Source organism: Diceros bicornis, chromosome 5, assembly GCF_020826845.1.
Source record: "Diceros bicornis minor isolate mBicDic1 chromosome 5, mDicBic1.mat.cur, whole genome shotgun sequence".
NCBI lineage: Eukaryota > Metazoa > Chordata > Mammalia > Perissodactyla > Rhinocerotidae > Diceros > Diceros bicornis.
This window is the reverse complement of record NC_080744.1, coordinates 25,931,395-25,956,638: the sequence shown is the minus strand read 5'-3', so window position 1 is coordinate 25,956,638 and position 25,244 is coordinate 25,931,395. Positions and strand designations below refer to the sequence as shown.

Below are 25,244 nucleotides of genomic sequence, written 5' to 3'. Positions count from 1 at the left end.
TTCCTCAGGATGGATATAATTGGGAATTGCTATGGTGAGATGATACCTCTTGGTTGAGTCATGATTGTTAGTTATTAGTCAAGTGGTTTGTTCTTATAGGAAAAGTCACTAGGTTAAATTTGCTTTAAAACATCCTAAGATGAAAAGTCAGTATTGTAGCCCAGCCTTCAACCGGCTTTGATTATTTTCCTCACTAAACCCACTAGCTTCTGTCCAGTAGAAGTAAGTTGATTCTTGACTGATCCATTTCCTCTGAGACTGATAACGGAGTGAGAGGGAAGCATGGCTTATATTTTTACTGATTTATTTTTCTTAAATCCAAGTTAGAAGAGAGAGGGTGCAATTACTATTGGCTTAACTGCTTTATCAGACTTAGGTGAGAATTAATCCAATGGAAGAAAAGAAATTCTCTAGCAAGAGTGTGCAGCGTCAGTACATAGTTATCTCAATCGAGACACATTCAACCTTTCAACCTTCACCATGGTTTGTGTAGTTGTTTCCTACACCTCTGGACAATTTACCACAAGTTTCGTGGCTTAAAACAACATAAATTTTTTCTCTCATGGTTCTGGGGGCCAGAAGTTGAAATTATTTTTACTGGCCTGACTTCAAGGTGTCAGCAGGGCTACACCTGCTCCACAGATCTAAGGGAGAATCTGTTCCTCTTCCAGCTCTGGTGGGTGCTGGCATTTCTTGGCTTGTGGCCGCATCACTCCAATCTTTGCCTCCATGGTCTCATTAGCTTCTTGCATTTTGCTGTCAAATCTCCTTGTGCATCTCTTAGAAGCATACGTGTAATTGCTTTTTGCTCCATATAATCCAAGATTATCTCCCCATCTCAAAATGATCAACTTAATCATAACTTCAAAGTTTGTTTGTTTTTTTTTTTCCATGTAAGGTAACATTCACGGATTCCAGGAATTAGGTCCTAATTAATTTGTCTTTTGGGTCATTATTTTGCCTTTCACAGTTGGCATGGCTGGTGCTTCTCTTTTCCAAGTTGAGAAAATAATGTGTATATTAGACAGAATCTAATCATGAAAATAGAAACTACATCAATTACTTTATTTTACATTCTGGCAGTTTTAAATTTTTATTTTAAAAAAGTCATATAGGAAAATTGACTATATTTGTGTACAGTTACATGTGTGAATTTTGAATTTTCATATAAAGTATAAATTCATGTAACCATCACAGAATCATGATAGAAAAGAATTTCATTGCTCCCCAAATCTCCCTTGTGCTATCATTTGTAATTATACACACTCTCATCCCTAACCCTTTGAAACCTTGATTTGTTCTCTTATATTTTTATCTTTTTAAGAATGTCATATGAATGGCACCATACAATAAAACGTCTTTTTGAAAAGTCTGCATCTTGGTAAGAAGAAGCACATGCCACTGGGCACATGCATGATCTCTGATTCTTCCATCACTCTTAGTTTTTTCTATGCCTGATATTTTGAACTTTTAAGTCTATTTATAGGAATAAATCATCTTTTCAAGTGTTTGAATTCCTTTGGAGATTGTAGTTACAGTTCTATAAAAGAAATGCTATGGCAATCAATAATGGAGTGGTTCAGGGTAGTGTTGGATCATCTCATATAACCACGTTGAGACATGTTCTTTACATAAGTCTAGTTACATCAACTTTATTCTAAATTTGTCTAACATTTTAAGACAAATTTTACTGGTCAAAATTCACTTTAGCCATGCTAATTGAGGTATGGTTGTTATTCGGCTTTTCTAGGAGTTGATATTAAATAACCTGTCCAACAATTCTTTAGCTTTGTTGCACTAGCAATGGGTTTGCAGAGCTGAATTACAGCATTAGGGTGGTTATTGCTTCAGGTAAAGCCATTACCTTAGCAATTTATTTTATTAGTAAGAGAACAAAGTAGGGTAAATCAGAAATATGTTATATATTTATATCTATCCAGCTTAGTGGGAAATACCACTAAAACAATGAAACAAAAAGAATGCAAAGGACAGTAAGACAATCAGCAGTTCCAAACCTCTAGGAGAATTTTCTTCTAATGGTCTTGGATGGAGCCGTCTGCTTTATGCCATTACATGTTTGTTTCAAGCATCTTGGGTCAGTACTCATCTTCTGTGGACTGTCTGCTTCTCACCATTCTCTGGAGTGCCAACTTCAATTTAAGACCTCTAGTGTAAGTAACTTTTTAATTCCTGTCAATTAAGGATGCATGATGTACTTTACCTGCTGAACTAGCAATAAGTACTATCTAATCAGTTCATTTTCACAAGCTCAATGGCAGTCTTTCTCTGGGATTTTTCAGAGCACCAAATCACCCAGGTTAAGGTCATGTAAGGGCTGATTAAAGAAAGGCAACGTGTGAATGTTGATGAAAAGACTGAGTATCATGGGTTTATTTATTGAGTTCAGTTTATGAAAGATTGGAATATGCGTGGTTTGGGACATTCTGAGTTACATGGGCCTATCAGTGGCCAGTTCGTAGTGAGGCAACACATGATTTTGTGAGGGGTAGAATGCAAGGCCTTGAGAACTAAGCCTAATAGTGCTTTAGGCCATAGGAGTTCGAGATTGTCTGCTACAGTAACTAATTTCAGTTTTAATATTCCATTTGTTCTTTCCATTTTTTCAGAGGTTAGAGGGGTGTTAAGAAACCTGAAGTTTCTGAGTGAGGGCAAAACTTTTCATAACTGTCCCAGAGAACTTTGCTCCTCTATATAGAGATAAATAGAAGTGGCACAGGTAGCAAACACAAAATCAAGTTGAATTTTATCTTGTGAGTGCTGTGGTTTTCTGACACGAGAGTGTTTCAACCCATGTAGAAAACAAGATACTACTGCCATATATAAATGACCCAGGGAGGGAAAGTAAGATATTTTTGCAGATACTCAAATGTTTGCTTGGGATAGTATTCCAGTTTATACCCCATCTTTACAGTTTTTATGGGATTTTGTTGGTCCCAAGAAAGGCTTGAATTAGCCCCATTTTCTGCTATACTAGAAAAGTTTCCCCAGCAGTGTTTGTTTATATTGCAGCCAATATGTCCGTACCATGATGTGTTGTCTCTGGAGGATTTTAGCGAATGTTCATTGGAGAACATTTGGCTCTAGCAGACAACTGTCCTGGCTTTGATATATCTTGTCTTCATGAATTAAACAAATCAATAATTCCTAGTGTATCTTTACAAAATTAGGGGCCACATTTTCTGCGTCGAAGATGAAATTATTGAATTTTTCCAAGGATTTTTCTTTGTGTTCTCAAAGAGGAGATTGCATAAGGAAGTTTTTTAGTCAGAAAGGGATGTTTAGCAACATGATTTGCACAAGTATTTTTTCCCTAGCTCATACAGTGTCTTTTATACTGTTACACTTTGTCTTTATGACAAAAATTTCTTTGAGCTGTATGAAGACATCAAGTAATTCATGTATTTTGTGGCCATTTTTAATAGGGATACATGAGATATCTGAGAAGGTTAAGAAAATATTAGATGATTAAGGAATTTCATTGTCTACATAGTATTTGGAAGCTGTGAACTACATTAAAAACATATTAACTAACGCTAAATATAATTTTTTGTAAATTGACATGCCCAAGAGAGATCCACAAGTTCAGCCACTTGAATTAATTTTGCTTCTGCTAAGGGACTTATTTTACAAAGGAGTCTGAAGTAGTTATTTCATAAACAGTCTGGTATGACTCTTCCAATTTTTAGATAAGATTATTAAAAAACTTACTGATGCAGAAATTGGCATGATATTTTAAAACAAATCTGTTCTGGACATGGACACTTCTTGAAAGACAGAAGTACAATCATGATATTCCCTTGATTGAGAAATGTATTAAAGTTGAATAATATGAAGAAAAATGAATAATATTTCATGTATATTCAGCGAACGGGTAGAAAACGATTGTGTGTTTTTCTATAATTTAGCAGAACAGTTTGCATGGTATGGGGTACCATCAGATTTAATGGAGATTCCAGTGTAAGATCTGAAGATGCTTCACCAATTTAGCTGAGGCTACAATTATTTTGAGAGAAGAATAGTTAGCTTTGGCTACTGTATCAAGAGATAGGCAATGGATATTTGTCGTTTTCCATTTTGTTGAGTAATATTCCTATGCACGGCCTTACTTTTAAAATACATACAAAAAGAAAGTTTTATTACAATCCTATGATCAGCTGTCCTATGGAGGTATATGGCATCATGTAGGGTATATTCTGTTCAGACCAGGGCATCCAGAATATAGATACTTACTGTGGTTCATTAGGGCCCCAATCGAGGTAATGGGAAAAGTATAAATCATCGGTTGGATAACTCAATGACAAAACTCTAGTGTCTATTCTGGTCTGTATGAATAGACCTGGGCTGTCAAAACTAGAAAGAAAAGAGATGGAGAACTTTGTAACAGGAGTTAATGTCTGAGGGGCTTCAGTCTAAAATCTTCATCACATTGTGATTAGATTTTTCCGCTTTTGGCCCTAGATAGGCAACTGAACTGACATTGATAGTGAGGAGGAATATTGCTGTAACTATAGATAGATCGAAAGAGCAACAGTGATTAGTCCAATAAGCTTTCACTTCTTATCATAAAGTGATTTATTTCTACCTTGGGTGAAACAACAGCATAGGTAGCTGTGAGGATATATGATAATTACATCTTATGTATTTTCCATAATCCAGTACACATAGTATTTTTAAACAAATGCCACCCACCCAGTTCCATTACAGATACAATGACTGAACATAGCATTAGATTGAATCATCAATCTTACTTTTAATATAAAATTTTACTCATGTTTATTTTCAGATGTAATTGTCTTCAAAATAAGAGTTGTTTAATTCAAAAGGAAGCTTGGGTTAGGTGAGACTATCAGTCAGTGCACAGAGAAGTTTGATGTGACTAACACCAACCTGCTACACGAGGAAGCCCCTGTTTCCTGTCCTGGGGCAGCAGCAGCACATACCCAGTAATTCTTCTCTCACTCTCTCAGGCTCACCTCACAGTGCAAGCTCTGAAATTGAAGAACAAGATATTTTCCATCCAGTGGAAGAACTCAAACATGGTGTTCTCCAGCCTTCTGAAGGTGGTCATGGCTTCAATGTGGCTAGGTAGGGATGGCACAGTGGGAATATGCCTCCTCTGTCCTAAGGACCAGGGTTACAGCCAGTGCCTTGCGGGTACCCTGGGAAGGAGGGATAGAAGGGTATGAAATAGAATTTTTTGTCCCACACCATATATCCCAAAGCTTTCTGATTCTATCGTTTTTCCTTCAAGATCCAGTATTGCCCAGAAAGTAAATCAAGCCCAACCGGCAACGTTAGTGCAGGAGAAGGAGGCTGTGACCCTGAAGTGCACATATGATACCAGTGGTGGAAGTTATAGCCTATTCTGGTACAAGCAGCCCAGTAGTGGGGTGATGATTTTCCTTATTCGTCAGAACTCTTATCAGCAAAATGCCTCAGAAGGTCGCTACTCATTGAATTTCCAGAAGGCAAACAAATCCATCAACCTTGTCATCTCAGCTTCACAACTGGAGGACTCTGCAGTGTATTTCTGTGCCCTGAGTGAGTCCACAGTGACAGATATGTTGGAGGGAGGTGTATCAAAACTCCAGGGCTCTCCTTGAAACATGCACCTGCTGTAGGGACCAAGGCAGGGAATTGTGATCACAGACACAGGAAGTGGCTAAGACTGTGGCAACACAGCTGTAGGGTTAGAGAGAAAACGTTCACTCTAAGAATATACCTTTCTAGGTTCATAAACCCTGTCCTGAGTTATCGTTCATCAAAAACGTCCTTACCCCTGAATCACTGACTTTATGGTAGACATACAGTATTTTTGACCAAAGACTGAAGAGAAAGAACAGCCACATAAAATATTTGCCATTTGGTGATTAGTTGTGCTAGCAGAATTGGCTAAGGAAGCTCAGCAACATATGACTGAAAAATCAGGAAAAATACAAGTGAATGTTGGATTTTCAGATCAATTTGTTCAATAAATATTTACTGAGTATGTATTATGCGGGGGAGGAAAAGTTCTCCTCTACCCTCTTTGACTCCCTGGCAGGCCTAAGAATTAAACTGACAAAGAAATCATAAATCTGTGAAGCATTGACAAAACATAGGGGTTTGGGCCAGTGGCAGTCCAACCATGGGCCACAGTCCTCATGCACCATAAGATTTGGTTTAACAAAGTTTGTTTGCAGATTCCTCTGGCACCATCTCTGGGCTGATAAGACTCTCTTTTATAAAAGAACTAGTTATTTCCTGCCTTTAGGCAGAAAAGGGGGAGCCTTTTCTGTATTTACTCTTTCATAATTTCCTTCATCTCAAAATAATTTTTATGACAAACAGGCACATGTGGGGTGACATATTCTGATTTCCTTCAGTTATGTTACAGGCATTGATTTCAATAAGGAAAGCCAGGAAATCTCTCTGTTTCCTCTTTTTATGTATCATGCTGTTTCCTACTGTTTAACGAATTAGTTTAATTTAGCTTTATTTGCTGTGAATCAACCGTTCTCACATTTACTTTCTAAGGTGCCTACTATGTGACAAACTTTACGTTAAGAGTTCATTCCATCTTATTAACATCTCTAGCAGGAAAGAGCTCAATTTCCCTCTGGAGGTTTACCTACTTTTTAGCAGTCTTATCCATAAAATGATCAATACTTAGTGGATAGTAGAGGGGCATGAGAAGAATGTCCCCCGTTGAAACACAAACCTGTTTATTTGTACATAAATATGGCATCCTTTTCTCCTAATATGAATCACCATCATTGTACTATACTAAGTTCCTCTTTTCCACATGCTTTATTTTGCTCCATTTATCTATGTGTCTTATTCTATGAAACCTGAGAGGATAATTTTACATGAAATTTTATTACCTGTGAGGGTAAATGACTGCTCGCTATTACTGTTTTTCAAGAATTTGGGGGGTAATTTTTATACTTTTATTTTTTAATATAAATGTTAACAATTCTGTCTCATTTTACTCATGTTCAATATCCATCCATTAAAAGAAACAGAAACAAAATAAAAAATATTTGGAAACCGGAAAGTTGACATTGCACTTAATGACTATATTGGCATTTAAAATATCTGTTCTCCTATTTTTTTTTAATTCAGGAAAATGCTACTTTTCTCAGTTTATAAAGCACTTTTAATGTTCCTCATTGAATTTTGAAGTTTCTTTCCTTCTCTGCAAATAAATTTCTCTCTATATATTCCTACATATCCATCTGTGTATACACATTTAAGAGAACTTTCCTTTCATAGCATTCATTTTTACTGGTATTCCAGGTACAAAAAAAGTGATTTTAAAAAATCACCTTGATGATATAGCTAAGAGTTTCTAACTTTCAAAGTACAGATAATTCGGATTGTATTCTTACTACCTAAATTATAAATGTTATTTTCCAGAGCTAGCCTAACCTTAATCCAACACCTACAAAAGATAGCACAATAAAAACAATTCACACTTGAATAGAGATGCAAAAATTTAAATTCATAAGTTAAAAAATAGAAGACAGGGGCCGGCCCCGGGGGCGCAAGTGGTTGGGTGCGCACGTTCCGCTGCGGCGGCCCGGGGTTCGCCGGTTCGGATCCCGGGTGTGCACTGATGCACCGCTTGTTAAGCCATGCTGTGGCGGCGTCCCATATAAAGTAGAGGAAGATGGGCATGGATGTTAGCCCAGGGCCAGTCTTCCTCAGCAAAAAAGAGAAGGATTGGCATTGGATGTTAGCTCAGGGCTGGTCCTCCTCACAAAAAAAAAAAAAATAGAAGACAGTGTTTTAACAGAATAATGCAGCTTGATTTTTTATTAAAATTTATTTTTTCATTTATATATATCCATTTATTCAGAAAAAGGAAATGACTCACGTCTAACTCCTGAACAGAGCCCCTCATCTTATTCTTGGCTGGTTACCTAGATCAGTGGCTTTCTTACAATAAGAATTCACATGAGGAATGGGAAAGGACAATACTTAATTTGACCAGCAGTGTGGCCAAATCAGAATCAGCTGTGTGGGTCAGCAGGGTGTCCAAGAGTTGGAAAGGAGAAGGAGAGAGGTGGAAATTAACTCAGAGTTGACTTTATACACATATCCTATTTTTCACCAACTAAATTCTTCTTGGAATCATTTTTCTATGCAGATAGTGGCTGTATGTCTTGGTTTCTAGAACCCTCCAGATTTCAAGAAATTGTATTTACTTCTGCAATATACAGTGCATACCATCATATCGTTTTTCCTTTATCAGAATTTTCATATAACTGAATTCTCAAATCATCTGTCAAACTATGTAATTTGGGAAATGAGGTCACTCTTTCCTATGATTTTTCAATTTCTACCTAATTCATTGAGGCACTGATTCTTCGAGAAATATCATCCACCCTTCCTCATACACTATTCCACAAACTTCTCTTCCATAAAGTGTTTTAAGAACAAAAAAAACCTTATATCTTCACATATTGGAAATATTGCCCCTACCTCCCTACACACTTTGCAACCACAATTCTGCAGAGATCAGTGGGCACTCTCCCAGGGACATTGTATGTGGAGTTTCCTGTTAAGTGAATGACAGAGCTCAGATGCAATTGGTGCTCAGTGATTCTAGTGAAACATACTGACTGTAAAAACAAAATTTGCCTGCGCCTAAGACTACACTGTCCAGACCAACGGCAGAGATACCTCAGCAACTGGGCAAGGAGTCATGAAGAGACACTGGGGAGCTCTGCTGGGGCTTCTGTGGGTCCAGGTTTGTTGTGAGTTGGGACCATCCCAGATGGAAGACTAGGAAATGTTTCACAGCTGACAGTGGGAGAGTTGGAAGGGAGAGCTGATGCGGGGTTGCTAGAGGGTCCTACATCCACATGGGTGTTTCTTGGGATATTTTACATGTTTAGAAACTGCATCAATAACTTCCCAGTGACACTATTTGTGTTTGTTTTTCTCTTTCCAAGCAGGGGTGCGAGGGGTGAAAGAGAAGCAGAGTCCTTCAGCTCTGAGCCTCCAGGAGGGAACCAGCTCTACTCTGAGGTGCAATTTTTCTACCACTGTGGACACTACGCAGTGGTTCAGACAGAATCCTGGAGACGACTTCATCAATCTATTTTTCATAGCGTCAGGGATGAAGCAGAAGGGAAGATTAAATTCTACAATAGATATTTTTATAACATTTTAAGGCTAATTTTATTGATGAAGACTCACTCTAGCCTTACTAATTTGGGTATGGTTATTTTTTGGCTTTTCCAAGAGTTGGCATTGAATGACACATCCAATAATTCTTTAATTTTCTTGCACTAGCAATGGCTTTGTAGAGCTGAATTATAGCATTAGAATGGGTATTGCCTCAAATAAAGCTGATACTTAAGCAAGTTATTCTATTAGTAAGACATAAAGGTAGGATAAACCAGAAATATACAACATTCCACCGTTAAAGTGGGAAAATATCACTAAAATGACAAAAAAAAAAAAAAAAAAAAAAAAAACAGACTACAGGGGCCGGCCTGGTGGCGTATTTGTTAAGTTCACATGCTCTGCTTCGGCAGCCTGAGATTCACAGGTTCTGATCCCGGGTGCAGATCTACGCACAGTTTATCAAGCCATGCTGTGGCAGGTGTCCCCCATATAAAGTAGAGGAAGATAGGCATGGATGTTAGCTGAGGGCCAGTCTTCCTCAGCAAAAAGAGGAGGGTTGGCAACAGATGTTAGCTCAGGGCTAATCTTACTCACCAGAAAAAAAAAAACAAAGACTACCAAGGATAGTATTGCATCAGTGGTTCCAAGCATCTAGGAGAATTCTCTTCTAATGGTATTGAATGGAGCTGTCTACTTTATGTTGTTATATGTTTGTTTCAAGGAACTTGGGTGAGCACTCATCTTCTGTGGACTGTCTGCTTCTGATGATTCACTGGAGAACCTCAGTGTAAGATCTCTAGTGTAACTTTTCAATTCTTGACAATTAAGGATGCATGATGTTATACTAGTAACCAAGGATCGATTTCGTGTACTTTATCTGCTGCACTGGTAATAAATAGCACCTAATAAGGTCTTTTTTACAAGTCTCAATGACAGTCTTTCTCTGGAATTTTGTCAGAGCACCAAGTCAAACAAGTTAAGGTTTTATAAGGGCTAATTAAAGAAAGGCAACCTGTGGCTGTTGATGAAAGGACTGGGTATCATGGGTTTATTTATCTAGTTCAGTTTATGAAAGATTGGGACATGTATGGTTTGGGATATTCTGAGTTACACGGGCCTATCAGTGACCAGTTCATAGTGAGACAACGCATGACTTAGTGAGGAGAACAATGCAGGGCCATAAGAACTAAGGCTAATAGTGCTTTAGGCCATAGGAGTTCAAGGCTGTCTGCTACAGTAACTAATTTCAGTTCTAATATTCCATTTGTTCTTCTGCTTTTTCAGAGGATAGAGGGGTGATAAGAAAAACGAGGTTTCTGAGTGAGGGAAAACTTTGTATTACTGTCCCAGAGAAGTTTGCTCCCCTGTACGGATACAAGTTGAAATAACACAAATAGTAAACAAAAAATCAAGTTGATTTTTAAATCCCCTAAGTGCTGTGGTTTTTTGACAAGAGAGTGCTTCAACCCATGTAGAAAACAAAATACTATTACCAGTATATACACGACCCATGGAGGGAATGCGATTGTGTAAGATCCTTTTGGAGATACTCAAATGTTTCCTTGGGACAGTATTCCAATTCATATCCCACCTTTACAGTTGTTGGGATTTTGTTTGTTCCAAGAAAGACATGAACAGGCCCCATTCTCAGCTATGCTAGAAAAGTTTCCCCACCAGTGTTTGTTTATGTTGCAGCCAACAAGTTCCTACTGTGATGTGTTGTCTCTGGAGGATTTTAGCAAATGTTCATTGGAGATGATTTGGCTCCACCAGCTAGCTGTCCTAACTTTGGTCTATCTTGTCCTCTTGAATATAATAAATCAATCATTTCTAGTGACTCTTAACAAAATGGGGGGCCAAATTTTCTGCACTTAAGATAGAATTATTGAACTTTTCCATGGATTTGGAAAAGTTCCCTATGTTCTCAAAAAGGAGCTTGTTAAGGACTTTAGTCAGACAGACGTGTTTAGAAGATGATCTGCTCAAGCATTTTTTCCTTAGCTTCTACAGTGTCTTTTATACTGTTAAACTTTGTCTTTATGACAGGAATTTCTTTGATTTGCATGAAGACATCAAATAATTCATATATTTGGTGTCCATTCTTAATAGGGATACACGAGAGAGCTGAGAAGTTTAAGCAAATGTTAGATGGTTAAGAAACTTCATTGTCTCCATAGTATTTGGAAGTTGTGAACTACATTAAAAATATATTAACTAACACTAAATATAATTTTTTTATAAATTGACATGCCCCAGATAGATCCACAAGTTCAGTCACTTAAATTAATTTTGTTTCTGCCCAGAGATTGAATTTTAATAAGGAGTCTGGAGTAGCTATTGCATAACCAGCCTAATATTGTCTCTTTTCAATTTTTAAGGTAAGATTACTGCAAAATTTATTAATGCAGAATTTGGTATGAGAGTGTCCAAAAGATCTGTTCTGGATACGGACTCTTCTTGAATGACACAAGTACAATCAGGAGATTCCTTTAGTTAAGAAGTGTAACAGAGTTGAATAATACAAGGAGAAATTAATACTATTTCATAATTAGTCAACCAATTGGTAGAAAACAGCTGATTGTCTATTGATAGCAGAACATTGGTAGTATATATGATATCATCAGATTTAATGGTGACCCAGTGCAAGATCTGAAGATGTTTCAACCCATTTAGCTGACACTACATTTATTTTGAGACGAGGAGGATAACTTTGACTACTGTATCAAGAGATAGGGGTGATATGCAATGGGTCTCTGTTGTTTGCCATGTTTTTGAGTAGTATCCTTAGGGCACGTTCTTCTTTTTATATTCTTACACAAAGAAAGGTTTATTGCAATCAATGGTCTTATGATCAGCTATTCTATGGAGTGTACAGTATATTCCCTTTAGAGCTGGGCAGACAGAATATACAGGCTTGATGTGGCTCATTTAGGGTCCCAATTGAGGTAATGGGAAATACACAAATTCAAATGTTTCCTAGCCAAATGACCAAACTCTGGTGTTTATTCTAGCCTTTCTGAACAGAGCTTAGCTGTCAACGCTAAATAGAGACGAGAAGGGGACCTTTGTGACAGGATTCCATGTCTAAGGGCTTCATTCTAGTCTTCAGTAAAGAGAGATTAGTTTTCATTCTGCTGTTTAGTCCCAAGATAAGTAACTGGAACGACATTGGTAGTGAGGAGTTATATTGCTGTATCAATATGTAGGTTGAAAAAGCTGCAATGATTATTCCAAACAGCTTTGCCTTCTTATCATAAAGTGATATATTCATTTGTTCTTAGTGCCGTCAAGTTGACTCCTAGTCACCTTGTATACAACAGAGCAGAAGCCTGTCTGGTTTTTCTTTTGTACCATCCTCTCACCTTCTGGTGCTGTATCAGACAATGTTCTGCTGGTATTCATAGGGTTTTCATGGCCAACTTTTTTGGAAGTGGGTGGCGAGGCCCTTCTTCCTAGTCTTTCTAAGTCTGGAGGCTCTGCTGAAGCCTGTCCACCATGGGTGACCCCGTTGGTGTTTGAAATACCAGTAGGATATCTTTCAGCATCACAGCAACATGCAGCCACCACAGTATAACAACCAATGAAATGGTGGTGTGGTTCCCTGACTGGGAAACCAACCCCAGGCCATGGCTGTGAGAGCACCGAATCTTAACCACTAGACCACCAGGGCTGGCAGATCTATTTCTACCTTAGGTGAAATAACAGCACACATTGGTGTGAGGATCCATGATTATTACATCTTATGTTGTTGCCACAGTCCATTGCAAGTAGTATTTTTAAATAAGTGCCACCCACCCAGTTCCATCACAGATGCAAACACTGAACATAGCAGTGGGTCAAATCATCAAGCTTCCTTTCAATATGAAAGTGTACCCATGCTTATTTTCAGATGTAATTGTTATCAATTTAAGAGTTGGTTAATGCAAAAGGAAGTTTGGTGGGCGAGACTCTCAGCCAGTGCATAGAGAAGTTTGATGTGACTCACAACAGCTTGCTACACCCAGAAAACCCCGTTTCCTGTTGTGGGGTTGCAGCAGCACACACCCAGCAATACTTGTTTCATCCTGTCAGCCTCATCTCACAGTGTAGAGCTTTGATCTTGAAGAACAAGATATTTTCCATGCGGTGGAAGAACTCAAAAATGTTGTTCTCCAGCCTTCTGAAGGTGGCCATGGCTTCAATGTGGCTGGGTAGGGATGGCCCCAGTGGAAATGTGCCTCCTCAATGATCTAAGGACTAAGGGTACAGGCTGTGTCATCTGGGCACCCAGGGAAGGAGGGGTAGCAGAATGTAAAATAGAATTTCTTTGTCCCACATCATTTCTCCCAAAATCTTCTGATTCTATCATTTTTTCCTTCAGGATCCAGTATTGCCCAGAAAGTAACTCAAGCACAACCAGCAACGTTAGTTGAGGTGAAGGAGGTCGTGACCCTGAACTGCAGATATGATACCAGTGTTGGAAGTTATAGTCTATTCTGGTACAAGCAGCCCAGCAGTGGGGTAATGATGTTTCTTATTCGTAAGGATTCTTATAGCCAGTAAAGTGCCACAGAAGGTGACTACTCATTGAATTTCCAGAAGGAAAACAAATCCATCAACCTTGTCATCTCAGCTTCACAACTGGAGGACTCTGCAGTGCATTTCTGTGCCTTGAGTGAACTCACAGGGAGAGATATGTTGGAGGGAGGTGTACCAAAACCCCAGGGCTCTGCTTGATACATGCACCTGCTGTAGGGACCAAGGCAGGGAATTACCATCACAGAGAGAAAGTGTCTAGGGTTGTGGCAACACAGGTGTAGGGTTAGAAGTAAAGCATTCACTCTGAGAAAATACCTTTCTAGGTTCACAGACCCTGTCTGGAGTTATAATTCATCAAAAACGTCCTTACTCCTAAATCATTGGCTTGAAATTGCTTATTGAAGCCAAAGAAGTGCCACAGTAAAGAATTTGCCATTTGATGATCAGATTTAGCTAGAAGAATTGACTGAGGAAATTCAGAAACATCTGACTCAAAAATCAATAAAACTATGTTTGAATTGTGGATTTTTAGATCAACTTGTTCAATAAATATTTATTGAGTACATATTATGTTACAGGCATTGTTTTGAATAAGAAAGGCTGTGAAATCTCTGCGGTCTTCCTCTTTTTGTGTATCATGCTGTTTTATACTATTTAATGAATTAGTTTAATTTAGATTCATTAGCTGTGTTAATGGTACTCTTGTTTACTGTCTAAGGTGCCTAATAGGTGACAAACATTATGCTAATGCTCATTCCATCTTATTAACACCTCTAGCATGGAAGAGCTCAGCTTCCATAATGTAGACTTTCCTTCCTCCCACCAGTCTTATCCACAAAGTGATCAATAATTAGTGGCTCTTCGAGGGACGCTGTGAAGGAGCAGAGTATGAATTATCTTCTTTCTCTGCTCTCCTCTCCCTTCCCTTCACCACTCCTCCAAAAGCAAATTTGCCATCATGTGGCTCATTTTGCACACCTCCAGGCCCTCTTTGTTCAATCAGTGTTCCACAATCAAAAATACTCATTCTGTCTAATTTCTTCCTTCCACCTCTAACATTTTCTTAGTGCCTTAGAATTTGAGTGGCAATGGATGGTTGATAAGTGATCTTGTATTGTAACTCCCTCTTATAGCTGAATTTGGAAAGCAAGTGTATAGAATAGATATCTTAAAAGGATTGTCTTTAAATTTTTTTGTAATTTTACCATTTTAACAGTTTTCAGTGTACAATCCAGTGGTATTAAGTACATTTGCATCGTTCAACCAGCACCACCATCCATCTCTAGAACTATTTTCATTTTGAAAACCTGAAAATTTATACTTATTAAACAATAATCCCCCATTCTTCTGTCCCTCCAGCCCCTGGCAACTATCATTCTACTTTCTCTTTCTATGAGTTTGACTACTTTAGATACCTCCTATAAGTGGAATCATGCAATATGGGTCATTTTGTGACATTTCATTTAGCATAATGTCCTCAAGGTTCATCCATATTGTAGTATATGTCACAATTTCCTTCCTTTTTAAGGTTAAATATTATTCCAGTGTACATATACATCACACTTTGTTTATCCATTCATCTGTTGATGGACATTTGGATTGCTTCCAACTTTTGATGGAAACATGGATATATAGATATCTCAATATTTTGTGTATACACCCAAATTCTTTAAATTTTTTTGAGTATATCCTCAGAAGTGGAATTGCGGGATCATATGGCAATTGTATTTTTAAATTTTTGAGAACCATTTATATTGGCTAATTTGAACAACTATACTGTAGACTCCTTTGTCTCTAGCAAGTTACAAGGAAAAGAGAGAGAGTGATCTCTGGCCAAGAATGAAATTCTGGTACCTTGGCAGTTCACCAAAGCCTAGAATAGTTTGTCACTCTTGCTACACTGCATTGCTCAAGTCAGTTGCCTAATGATTGGTTTGAAAGGAATGCTCATGTCACTACCTGGTGGTGAGCTCATGAGCTGTAGTTTCCGTATCCTTTATAATGTTTTCTTTCCTCTTTTGGAGAAAGAGCCAAACCTGCAATTATTTAATAATTTTTTCTTAGTTCTTTTTGCATAAAGAACCTGTTAATATATTATCTCAAACTATTCACACATTGACTCTGGATTCCTAAAGTCTCTTGATCTGAATCTGTGGAAAGGGAACTCCAGGAAACAGACTGAGCTAAGCTTCCATCCACGTGTCTGGGGATAAAAGTTTACAAGGCCTTACAGAAAGATGGGTCCTTCTCCAGAACTATATCCCGATAGTGTTCAAAGATTCTCTTGTTTTCTAAAACCAATGTGCATAAAAAGGGAACTAAAGAAGTGTTTGCTTTTGTTGCTGGTACTTCATAGCAAAAGAGCAGTTTTTTTAAATTTATGTAGTTGGAGGACATTTTCTCATGCTGATCTTAGAGATTTCTCCGTGATCTTCTAGGACCTTCTTCATCTAACAGTTATCACAAATGAAATGTGTAAGCCGGTATCTGGCTGAGTGCAGGAAAACAACCGGGGGAGCTTTTAAAAATCACAACTTAGTGGGTCTCAATCCTGGAAAATTGATTTGTGAAGTTAGTGGTGGGATCCCAGAATCTGTAATTTAAATCACTCACACATAGATTCTTCTATCAGCTGTTGTGAATATCAGCTGATATGTCTTTAACAATTTAAAAAGCTGGGAAAGAAAAGAGTCCTAAATTATGCTCCAGGCTTTTGATGCAAATCCACATCTTCTCGGTTCCTTACCCTGCGGGGGAAAATTATTTCATTAAAGTTTCGCAACAAAATATGGCAGACAGACCTCAGTGGAAAGCATCCTTGAGGCTAGATAGCCATTAAAAGTATAAGATTAGTATTTGTTGCCTGATTCACATAGGTTAGCCATCTTATCTTAGAGTCAATGATATAGTGGGAGAATAAGATCTTGATCTCAGTTCATCTCATAGAGATTTTTGTAACTTCAGCTATGATATTTTTTCTGTCTAGGATTCATATTTTTAACTTTTTAATGATTCTGAAATTCAGGAATATTTGACTATTGGTAAGATAGTGTAACTTTTTCTTATAAAAAGCTTTTGTTAAAAAGATACCATTCCTTACATTTATATTATTTTAGGACTGAGGAAATATTGCATTTCCAATAGTAGTGAATCTTCAATCAAAGACTGTTTATTTATTATTTTTCTTTAATTTGACAAATATTTAGTGAGCACATAATAAAAGTCAACCACTGTTTTACATATTGCGGTATAGTGCTGAAAAACACAAAATCACTCAATAATGCTTTGATTTCTTATTACTTCCTCGGCATTCAACCTCAAACTCTCTTCTGACATTCAATGAATTATAGGCTGGCCCACAAGGATACGTGAGAATGTAAAGTACTGTATTAAGAAGCTCAAGAAAATTGATATCTTCTCAGCTACAGAAATACGCTGGGATGCTCTGTTAAGGAACTTCCATGTCAAGTGGGGGCCTAAGAACAAAATAGACCTGAGAGGTTACGACAGCTGTTCTTCAGATTTCTAAGTGCCACCTGAAGACTACTTATGCTTCGTAAATAAAGTCAGAGATGAGAACATATTTCTGACTTTGGGAGGAGTCTAGGAAACATGCACCCATTTTAGTCTCTGTCCACCAGAGGGTGCAGCTTCCTAACACAAACTCATTTCCTGAGTGAAATGTAGGCTTTGAAATTTCATTTCACTAGGACTTCAACACTTCTTCACACTAAGAATCAAGAACATTATTTAGACTACACTCTAGAGATGAACTCTGCTCCAGGCTTAGTGACTGTGGTACTCTTAATGCTTGGTAAGTAAAATCCCTCTTAAAATTTGGATTCTTTCTTCTGTTATGTCAGCAAAATGTTTAACCATAATTTTATCCCAGAGTTTTATGCCCAAGGTGACACAGATCTCTTATTTTTCCCCAGGACAAACCTATGGAGACTCAGTGACCCAGATGGAAGGCCAAGTGACGCTCTCAGAAGGGGCTTCTCTGACTATGAACTGTACTTATTCAACCACAGGGTACCCCACTCTTTTCTGGTATGTTCAATACCCTGGAGAAGGTCCACAGCTTCTCCTGAGAGCCACAAAACCTGACGAGAAGCAAAACAACAAAGGTTTTGAAGCCATATACAATAAAGAAACCACCTCCTTCCATTTGGAGAAGGCCTCAGTCCAAGAGTCAGACTCCGCTGTGTACTACTATGCCCTGAGTGACACAGTGACAGGAGCTGCAGGGGGAGCTGAGCACAAACTCTGAGCAGCAACAAGGGGCCTGGCTGCTGAGTGTCTCTGACTGTTTGATCCACTCTGGGTTCAGCATAATCTATGGCTGTTTGTCCCACCGTCTCTGGTTGATACAAAATCATACAAATGGCTAGAGCTTAAGAATAAGAAGTGAAGCTTCCATATACCCAACTCTTCATTAGTGAAATTGAAAACAGAATCTGACACCAATAGTTGCTCATTCAGGATCAAAGTAATTTCAAAGTAAAATCACATAAAGAATGAAGTGGTCTGTGCTCATCCTTGTAGTCAAAATCTACCCCCACTAGTTGTTCCAGGCTATTCTGGCAGGTATTGCTGTGTCTTATACTTTTAGAGAGCCAAAGTGTGCCAGAGACAGTAATGTCTGAATGTCTTCCTGACAGAGTATGGCAGGAGAGATGATAGGAGACGTACAGTCTCAAAAAGCCATGGTTCTTAATAGAGAAAGAAGGGAAGAGAAGAAAAGAGGAGGAACAGAATCTCACAAGTAACAGCAATGAAAAGAGAGGGAAGGAACTTTTATCCTGATTCCTTTTTTAGTAAATCAGATGCTAGACATAGAGTGACATTCAAAAAGAAGGGGAGGGGCAGAAACATAATTGGAGAAATAACATATCTAAATCATTAACGGTGCCCCTCATCTTATTCCTGGCCAGTATATAGATCTGTTGTCTTTGTCACAACAAGGCCTCAAGTGAAATAGTTTTGCAGTGCCAGTGGAAGATTAAGCATGCATATTCATCCCTGTAAACCATGAAACCCTATTGAAAAGATAGTCAAGATATTGAAAAGTGCATTAACCCACAAAAAGAACAGAAAAGGAGATGACAGCAGACAATGATGTCAACAAAATTTTAGAAGGTGTACAGTTTATGGAGAAATTAAAACTCATATAGCAGATCAAGTAAAGAAGAATCCTGGATCTAGTGTGAGAAGCCAACAAGAAGCACCACTTGAAGGGTTTAGGGATCAGAAGCACCAATTATCTTTGAATAATTTGAGGTAGATGGTGCTGTGTGTGTGTCTGTGTTTGCGTGTTTTGAGAACATTTGGGCAGGCGAGTGGAGGATGAAAATAGGAGGACTGAATGAGAAAATATATAGTAACAGATCACCCATGTTCTCTACCAGTGCCCATATAACAAGCAATGATTACTTCCCAACCCCAGCAGAGCATTCGAAGTTAGTCATTGGTGAACTGAGGAACAGCATATAAAAAGGTAACAAAGTAAAAATAATTAAAATAGAAAAACATAATAACTAATTATTCACTTCAGGGAAAATAAAGTATTATTCAAGAAAGGAACATACTCATAGTAGTCTATATGGTTCAACCAAATTGTCTTCTAGATATTTTGTTAACATATACCCAATAGTGGAGATTCGGCAGAATATCTGTTTTCCTCAAACCTTGTGTTTTACTAAGGTTTTTGACTTTTGCTTATCAGATAAGCTTTATTTTATTTTTAATAATTTCTTTAATTATGAATGAAATGGAGGTTCATTTCATATATTTAAAAGCCTTTTAGATTTTTCTGTAAATTGTCCATCATTGTCTTTTAAATATAGATTTTAAAGAACGTTCTCTGTATTAAGAAAATTGTCGTATGATTGTCATATATATGTTTTTTCTAAAATTATATTATTATCCCTTTCACTTTATTCATGGTCTTTTTTTGCCATGCAGAATTTTAAAAAGAGTATGTAGTAAATGTATCAAAATTTTCTTTTATGGATTCTGAATTACATATCCTGTTTAAAAATCCATAGCACTCTAAAATGATAAAATTTTCAGTCCTATTTTCTTTGATTTCTCTCAAATTATTTTTGTCTTTAAATTTTTAGTCTATATGTGTGTGTGCATTTGTGTGTGTGTGTGTGTGTGTGTGTGTGTGTTTGTAAGAAGTGAGGTTGAGGTTCAAGGCTTTCTATTTTCCTTAATTTGTGTTTGTTTATTTTGAGGCAGTTACCCAGACTCAACATCCAATCTGAATAACTTACTTTTCTTCATTGCTTTTAAATGTTATCTTTGTCTTTTTTTCATTTTTCTTTTTCATTTTTCCTTATAAAGATTTCAAATCTAGGCATTGTTTTTTCATCCAAAATTTACACTTTAATATTCACGGTGCTTCATGCCAAAAGCTTACTGGATATGTAAGGAATATAGATCCAGCCAACCCCAGGACCATACCTAGAGATTGGCTAGAAATAAATACAGAGAAAATGATCTGAACGGAAGAGATGCCATTAGGGGAGGAGGGAAAGATAAACTCACTCCATTACTTCACCACAAGTGTAGTGAGGTGTCACCTCAGGCGAAGTAAACTATCTGCCTATTTTCCCAACTCTGTTGGTTGTTTTGGATTGAGAAGACCCGGACACAGTAGCTGACACATGCTCACGAATGGTCCAGATGAGAATGGGAAGGAGACAACGCACTTTGGAGAACACGGACAAATTTGGATCTTCTGATTTCTTCTTGAAGAGGAGAAATTAAATAATTGAAACTGGGTTTAGAGTCTGGAAGAATCTGACATGCTTTGAAATCTGCTGTTGGCTCAGTGTTTTAGATCCTGTCATTGCTTTGGAGAAATTTTTTAATTTTTTCTGTTACCATGTATGCTTCTTCATGAAGTTTGTAAAAATCCATTGTAATACGGATCATTGCCTCTCTTGAGATTGTTGTTGAGACTAGATTATATTTCAAACATAGTGACCCTAATTTAAGCAGAATGGATATGGACAGTTCTGTTGTCTGTTGTCTCTCTTTATCCCTCTTTCTCTCTCTCTCCCCATCTCTCCTCCCTCTCCTCTCAGCTCTCCCTCTCTTAGTTTAGTGGCCTGAATCTGTGTTTTTGTCCTTCCCTGAAGTAAGTGTCTCTGAAGGATCAACCAATTCTTTGGGCTATAATATCAACATCAACACTTATAAGTCATTTTATTGGGGGCTGGCCTCGTGGCTGAGTGGTTAAGGTACCACGTGCCCATGGCCCGGGTTTGCGGGTTTGGATCCTGGGCATGGACCTACACCGCTAGTCAGCTGTGCTGTTGAGTCATCCCACATGCAAAGTAGAGGAAGATTGGCACGGATGTTTGCTCAGGGCTATTCTTCCTCAGGCAAGAAAAAAAAATGGAAGAAGATTGGCAATGAATGTTAGCTCAGGGCAAATCTTCCTCACCAAAAAAAAAAAAAAATCATTTTATCGTAAAATATAACAAATGTTCACAAAAGTAAATAAAACCTACAAACAATGAATCTATATTATCTAGGTGCACACAAATTTAAGACTGTGGTTTTTTGGATATGAAATCTCTTTATTATTTAGAAGTCATTGTAAAGGTAATTTTTAGATGAGATTAACATTTAAATCAGTAGACTTTGAGTAAAGCAGGTTACTCTCCATAATGTGAGTGGGCCCCATCCAATCAGTTCAAGGTCTTATGACAAAAATATTGAGGTCCTGGAGGTAGAAGGAATTCTGCGTCCAGACTTCCTTTGGACGTGAGCTACAATATTAACTCTTCCCTAGGTCTCCAGCCTGCTTTCAGCCCTGCAGAATTTGGACTTTCCTGTCCCCACAGTCGATGAGCCAACTCCTAAAATCTCACCCTCTCCCTCTCTCTCCACACACACACACACACACACACACACATCCTATTAATCCTATTGGTTCTGTGTCTCTGGAGAACCCTGACTAATAAAGAGAGTTTTTAAAAAATAATAAAGAGATTTCATATCCAAAAAATCACAGTCTTAAATTTGTGTGCAGCTAGATAATGTTTGACCAAATATCTGGCTCCCATGGCCTAGCCAAGTGGACACATAAAATTAACCATCACACCTTCTTCACCTCTAATAATTCTATTCTGAAAGCCTAGTTTGTTTCACACGGATTTAATATACCAGCTTTCTTTTGATAAGTCTTTGCATAGTATATCTTTTTCCATTCTTTTGCTTTCCAACTCTCTTTGCACTATATCTCAAAATTGCAATAAATCCTCATATATCTCCACTTGCAACTGTTCATTGGCTTCCTATTTCACTGAGAAAATAGGAGCAATAAGAAGATAATTTTCACAAACTTTTAAACTTACCACTTAGCATCTGTCCTCAAGTATTCTGCCTTTACTCTTATTAGATTGTAATTCCGTGAGAGCAGAAAATTTGCTTATCCTCAACACATATAACCATATCTGGCAAACAGTAGGCCTATAAAAAATTGTTGAATTACAAAAGAATGATGAAAAACACCACTACCAATACCAGAACAAAAAATTACCAAAAACTTATGTGCCTACTTCTTGGCAGGCCCTATTCCAGAAACTGAGGATATAGTAGAGAACAGAACAGATAAAACTTCCTATCCTAAAGAGCTTATACTTTAGTTAAGGGCTAAGTTCAAGCTATTCACTACCATAGACCTGCTACATGCATCATCTCTTTTGTTTTCAAATTTGTTTTCCACATTTATTGATGAATATTTGACAAACCAAATCTATCTATATTTAAGGTGTACAACATGATGTTTTGATATGCGTATACACTGTGAAATGATTACCACAGTAAAGCTAATTAACACATCCATCGCCTCACATGGTTACTTTTTTTTTTGTGATGAGAACCCTGAAGATCTACTCTCCTAGCAAATTTCAAGTATACAATACAGTATTATTAACAACAGTCTCCATGCTGTATGTTAGATCTGTAGAACTTATTCATCCTGCATAACTGAAGCTTTGCACACTTTGACCAATATCTCCCCATTTTCCTCACCCCAAGCCATCTTGCAACCACCTTTCTGCTCTCTGCTTCTATAAATTCAGCTTTTTTAGATTCCTCATATAAGTGATTTCAAGCACTATTTGTCTTTCTGCGTTTGGCTTATTTCACTTACCATAATGTCCTTCAGATCCATCCATGTTGTGGCAAATGGTAGAATTTCACCTGTCAATGGACAATTAGGTTGTTTCCCTGTCTTGGCTATTGCGAGTAATGCTTCAATGAACACGGAAGTATAGATATCTCTTCAAGATACTGATTTCATTTCTTTTGGATATATACCCAGAAGTAGCATTGCTAGATTTTATGGCAGTTCTATTTTTAATTTTTTGAGGAACCTCCATACTGTTTCCCATAATGGCTGCACCAATTTACATTCCCGCCAATAGTATACAAGGATTCCTTTTTCTCCACATCCTCACCAACACTTATCACTTGTCTTTTTGATAATAGCCATTCTAACAGGTATGAGATAACATCTCATTGCTGTTTTGATTTGTATCTCCCTGATGATTAGTGAAGTTGAGCACATTTTTATATACTTACTGGCCATTTGTATGTCTTTTTTGGAAACATGTGCACCAAGCTTCTTTACCCATTTTTAAATTGGGGTCTTGTTTCCCTGATATTCAGTTGTTTGAGTTCCTTATATATTTTAGATGTTAGCTCCTTATCAGATGTATGGTTTGTAAATATTTTCTATAACTCTGTAGGTCTCTTCATTCACTGATTATTTCCTTTTCTATGAAGAAGTTTTTTAGTTTGATGCAATCCCCAAAATAAAAATTGTTTATTTTTGCTTTTGTTCCCTGTGCCCTTAGGGTTATATCCAAATAATTATTGCCCAGACTAACGTGAAGAAGCTTTTTCCTTGTGTTTTCTTCTAGTTGTTTCACGGTTTCATGTCTTATGTTTGTCTTTAACCCATTTTGATTTTTGTATAAGATGTAAGATAAGCTTCCAATTTCATTCTTATGTATGTAGATATCCAGTTTTCCCAATGCCATTTATTGAGGAGACTATGTTCCCCTTTGGAAATGGGGGCTATTCTTTCCCCATTGTATCAAAGATCAGTTATTCATAACACGTAGATTTATTTCCGCACACTCTATTTTGTTCCATTGGTCCCTGTGTCTGTTTTTATGACAGTACCATACTGTTTTAATTACTGTAGCTTTGTGGTATAGTTTGAAATCAGGAAGTGTGAAGCCTCTGGCTTTGTTCTTCTTGCTCAAGTTTGCTTCGGCTATTGGTGGTCTTTTGTGGATCCATTTAAATTTTAGGATTGTTTTTTTTTCTATTTTTGTCAAAAATGCATTGGAATTTTTACAAGGATTGCATTGAATCTGTAAATTGCATTGGGAAGTAGGGAAATTTTAACAATATTAATTCTTCCAATCCAAGACCATGGGATATCTTTCCATTTGTTTGTGTCTTCAATTTGTTTCATCAATGTCTTACAGTTTTCAGTGTACAGATCTTTCACATATTTAGTTAAATTTATCCTAAGTATTTTATTCTTTTTGATGCTTGTTTAAATGAGATTGTTTTCTTAATTTCCTTTTCTGGTAGTTCATTGTTAGTGTATATATAAATCAAACCAATTTATGTACTTTGATTTTGCATCCTGCAAATTTACTGAATTCATTAATTCATTCAAACAGATTTTTTGGTGAAGTCTTTAGGGTTTTCTATATATAAGATCATGTCATCTGCAAATACAGATAATTTTACTCTTCCTTTCCTGTTTTGATGCCTTTCATTTCTTTTTCTTACCTAATTTCTCTGGCTAGAATTTCCAGCACTATGTGGAATAGAAATGATGAGAGTTAGCATCCTTATCTTGTTCCGGATCTGAGAGGAAAATCTTTCAACTTTTCACCATTCAGTATGATGTTATATTTGGGCTTATCATATATGGTCTTTATTATGTTGCAGTACATTCCTTCTACACCTAATTTTTTGAGAGTTTCTATCACAAAAGTATTTTCTTGTCAAATGCATTTTTTGCATGATCATGTGATTTTTGTCCTTCATTTTGTTAACATGGCATATTACATTTATTGATTTGTGTATTTTGAACCATCTTTGCCTCCCAGGGATATGGGAGTCATGAACATGGTATATGATCCTTTTAATGTGCTTTTGAATTCAGTGTGATCATTATTTTGTTGAGGATTTTTGCATCTGTATTAATCAGAGTTATTGGTCTGTATTTTCTTTTCTTCTGGTGTCCTTGTTTGGCTTTGTTATCAGGATAATGCTGGTCTCTTAAAATGAGCATGGAAGTGTTCCCTCCTCTTCAATTTTTGGGAAGAGTTTGGAAGGGATTACCAATTCTTTTTTAAATATTGGGTAGAATTCACCAGTGAAGCCATTTTGTCTTGGGTTTTTCTTTTTTGGAGGTTTTTTTTTACTGAATCAATTCGTTACTTGTTATTGGTTTGTTCAGATTTTCTATTTCTTTATAATTCAGTTTTAGTAGGTTGTATGTTTCCAGGAATTTATCTCTTTATTCCAGGTAATGCAAT

At 37.2% G+C, this 25,244-nt stretch overlaps 2 gene segments (V, D, J or C); both read left to right on the top strand.

Annotated features, from left to right (window-relative positions):
- The first annotated feature begins 5,057 nt into the window (after positions 1-5,057).
- LOC131405454 (T cell receptor alpha variable 14/delta variable 4-like) lies at positions 5,058-5,624 on the top strand. The segment is given in 3 exon segments: positions 5,058-5,106; positions 5,148-5,154; positions 5,279-5,624. Coding segments are annotated over 3 exon segments (402 nt in total).
- Positions 5,625-17,406: 11,782 nt separating this feature from the next.
- Positions 17,407-17,926, top strand: LOC131405453 (T cell receptor alpha variable 9-2-like). The segment is given in 2 exon segments: positions 17,407-17,470; positions 17,592-17,926. Coding segments are annotated over 2 exon segments (381 nt in total).
- Positions 17,927-25,244: the final 7,318 nt, after the last annotated feature.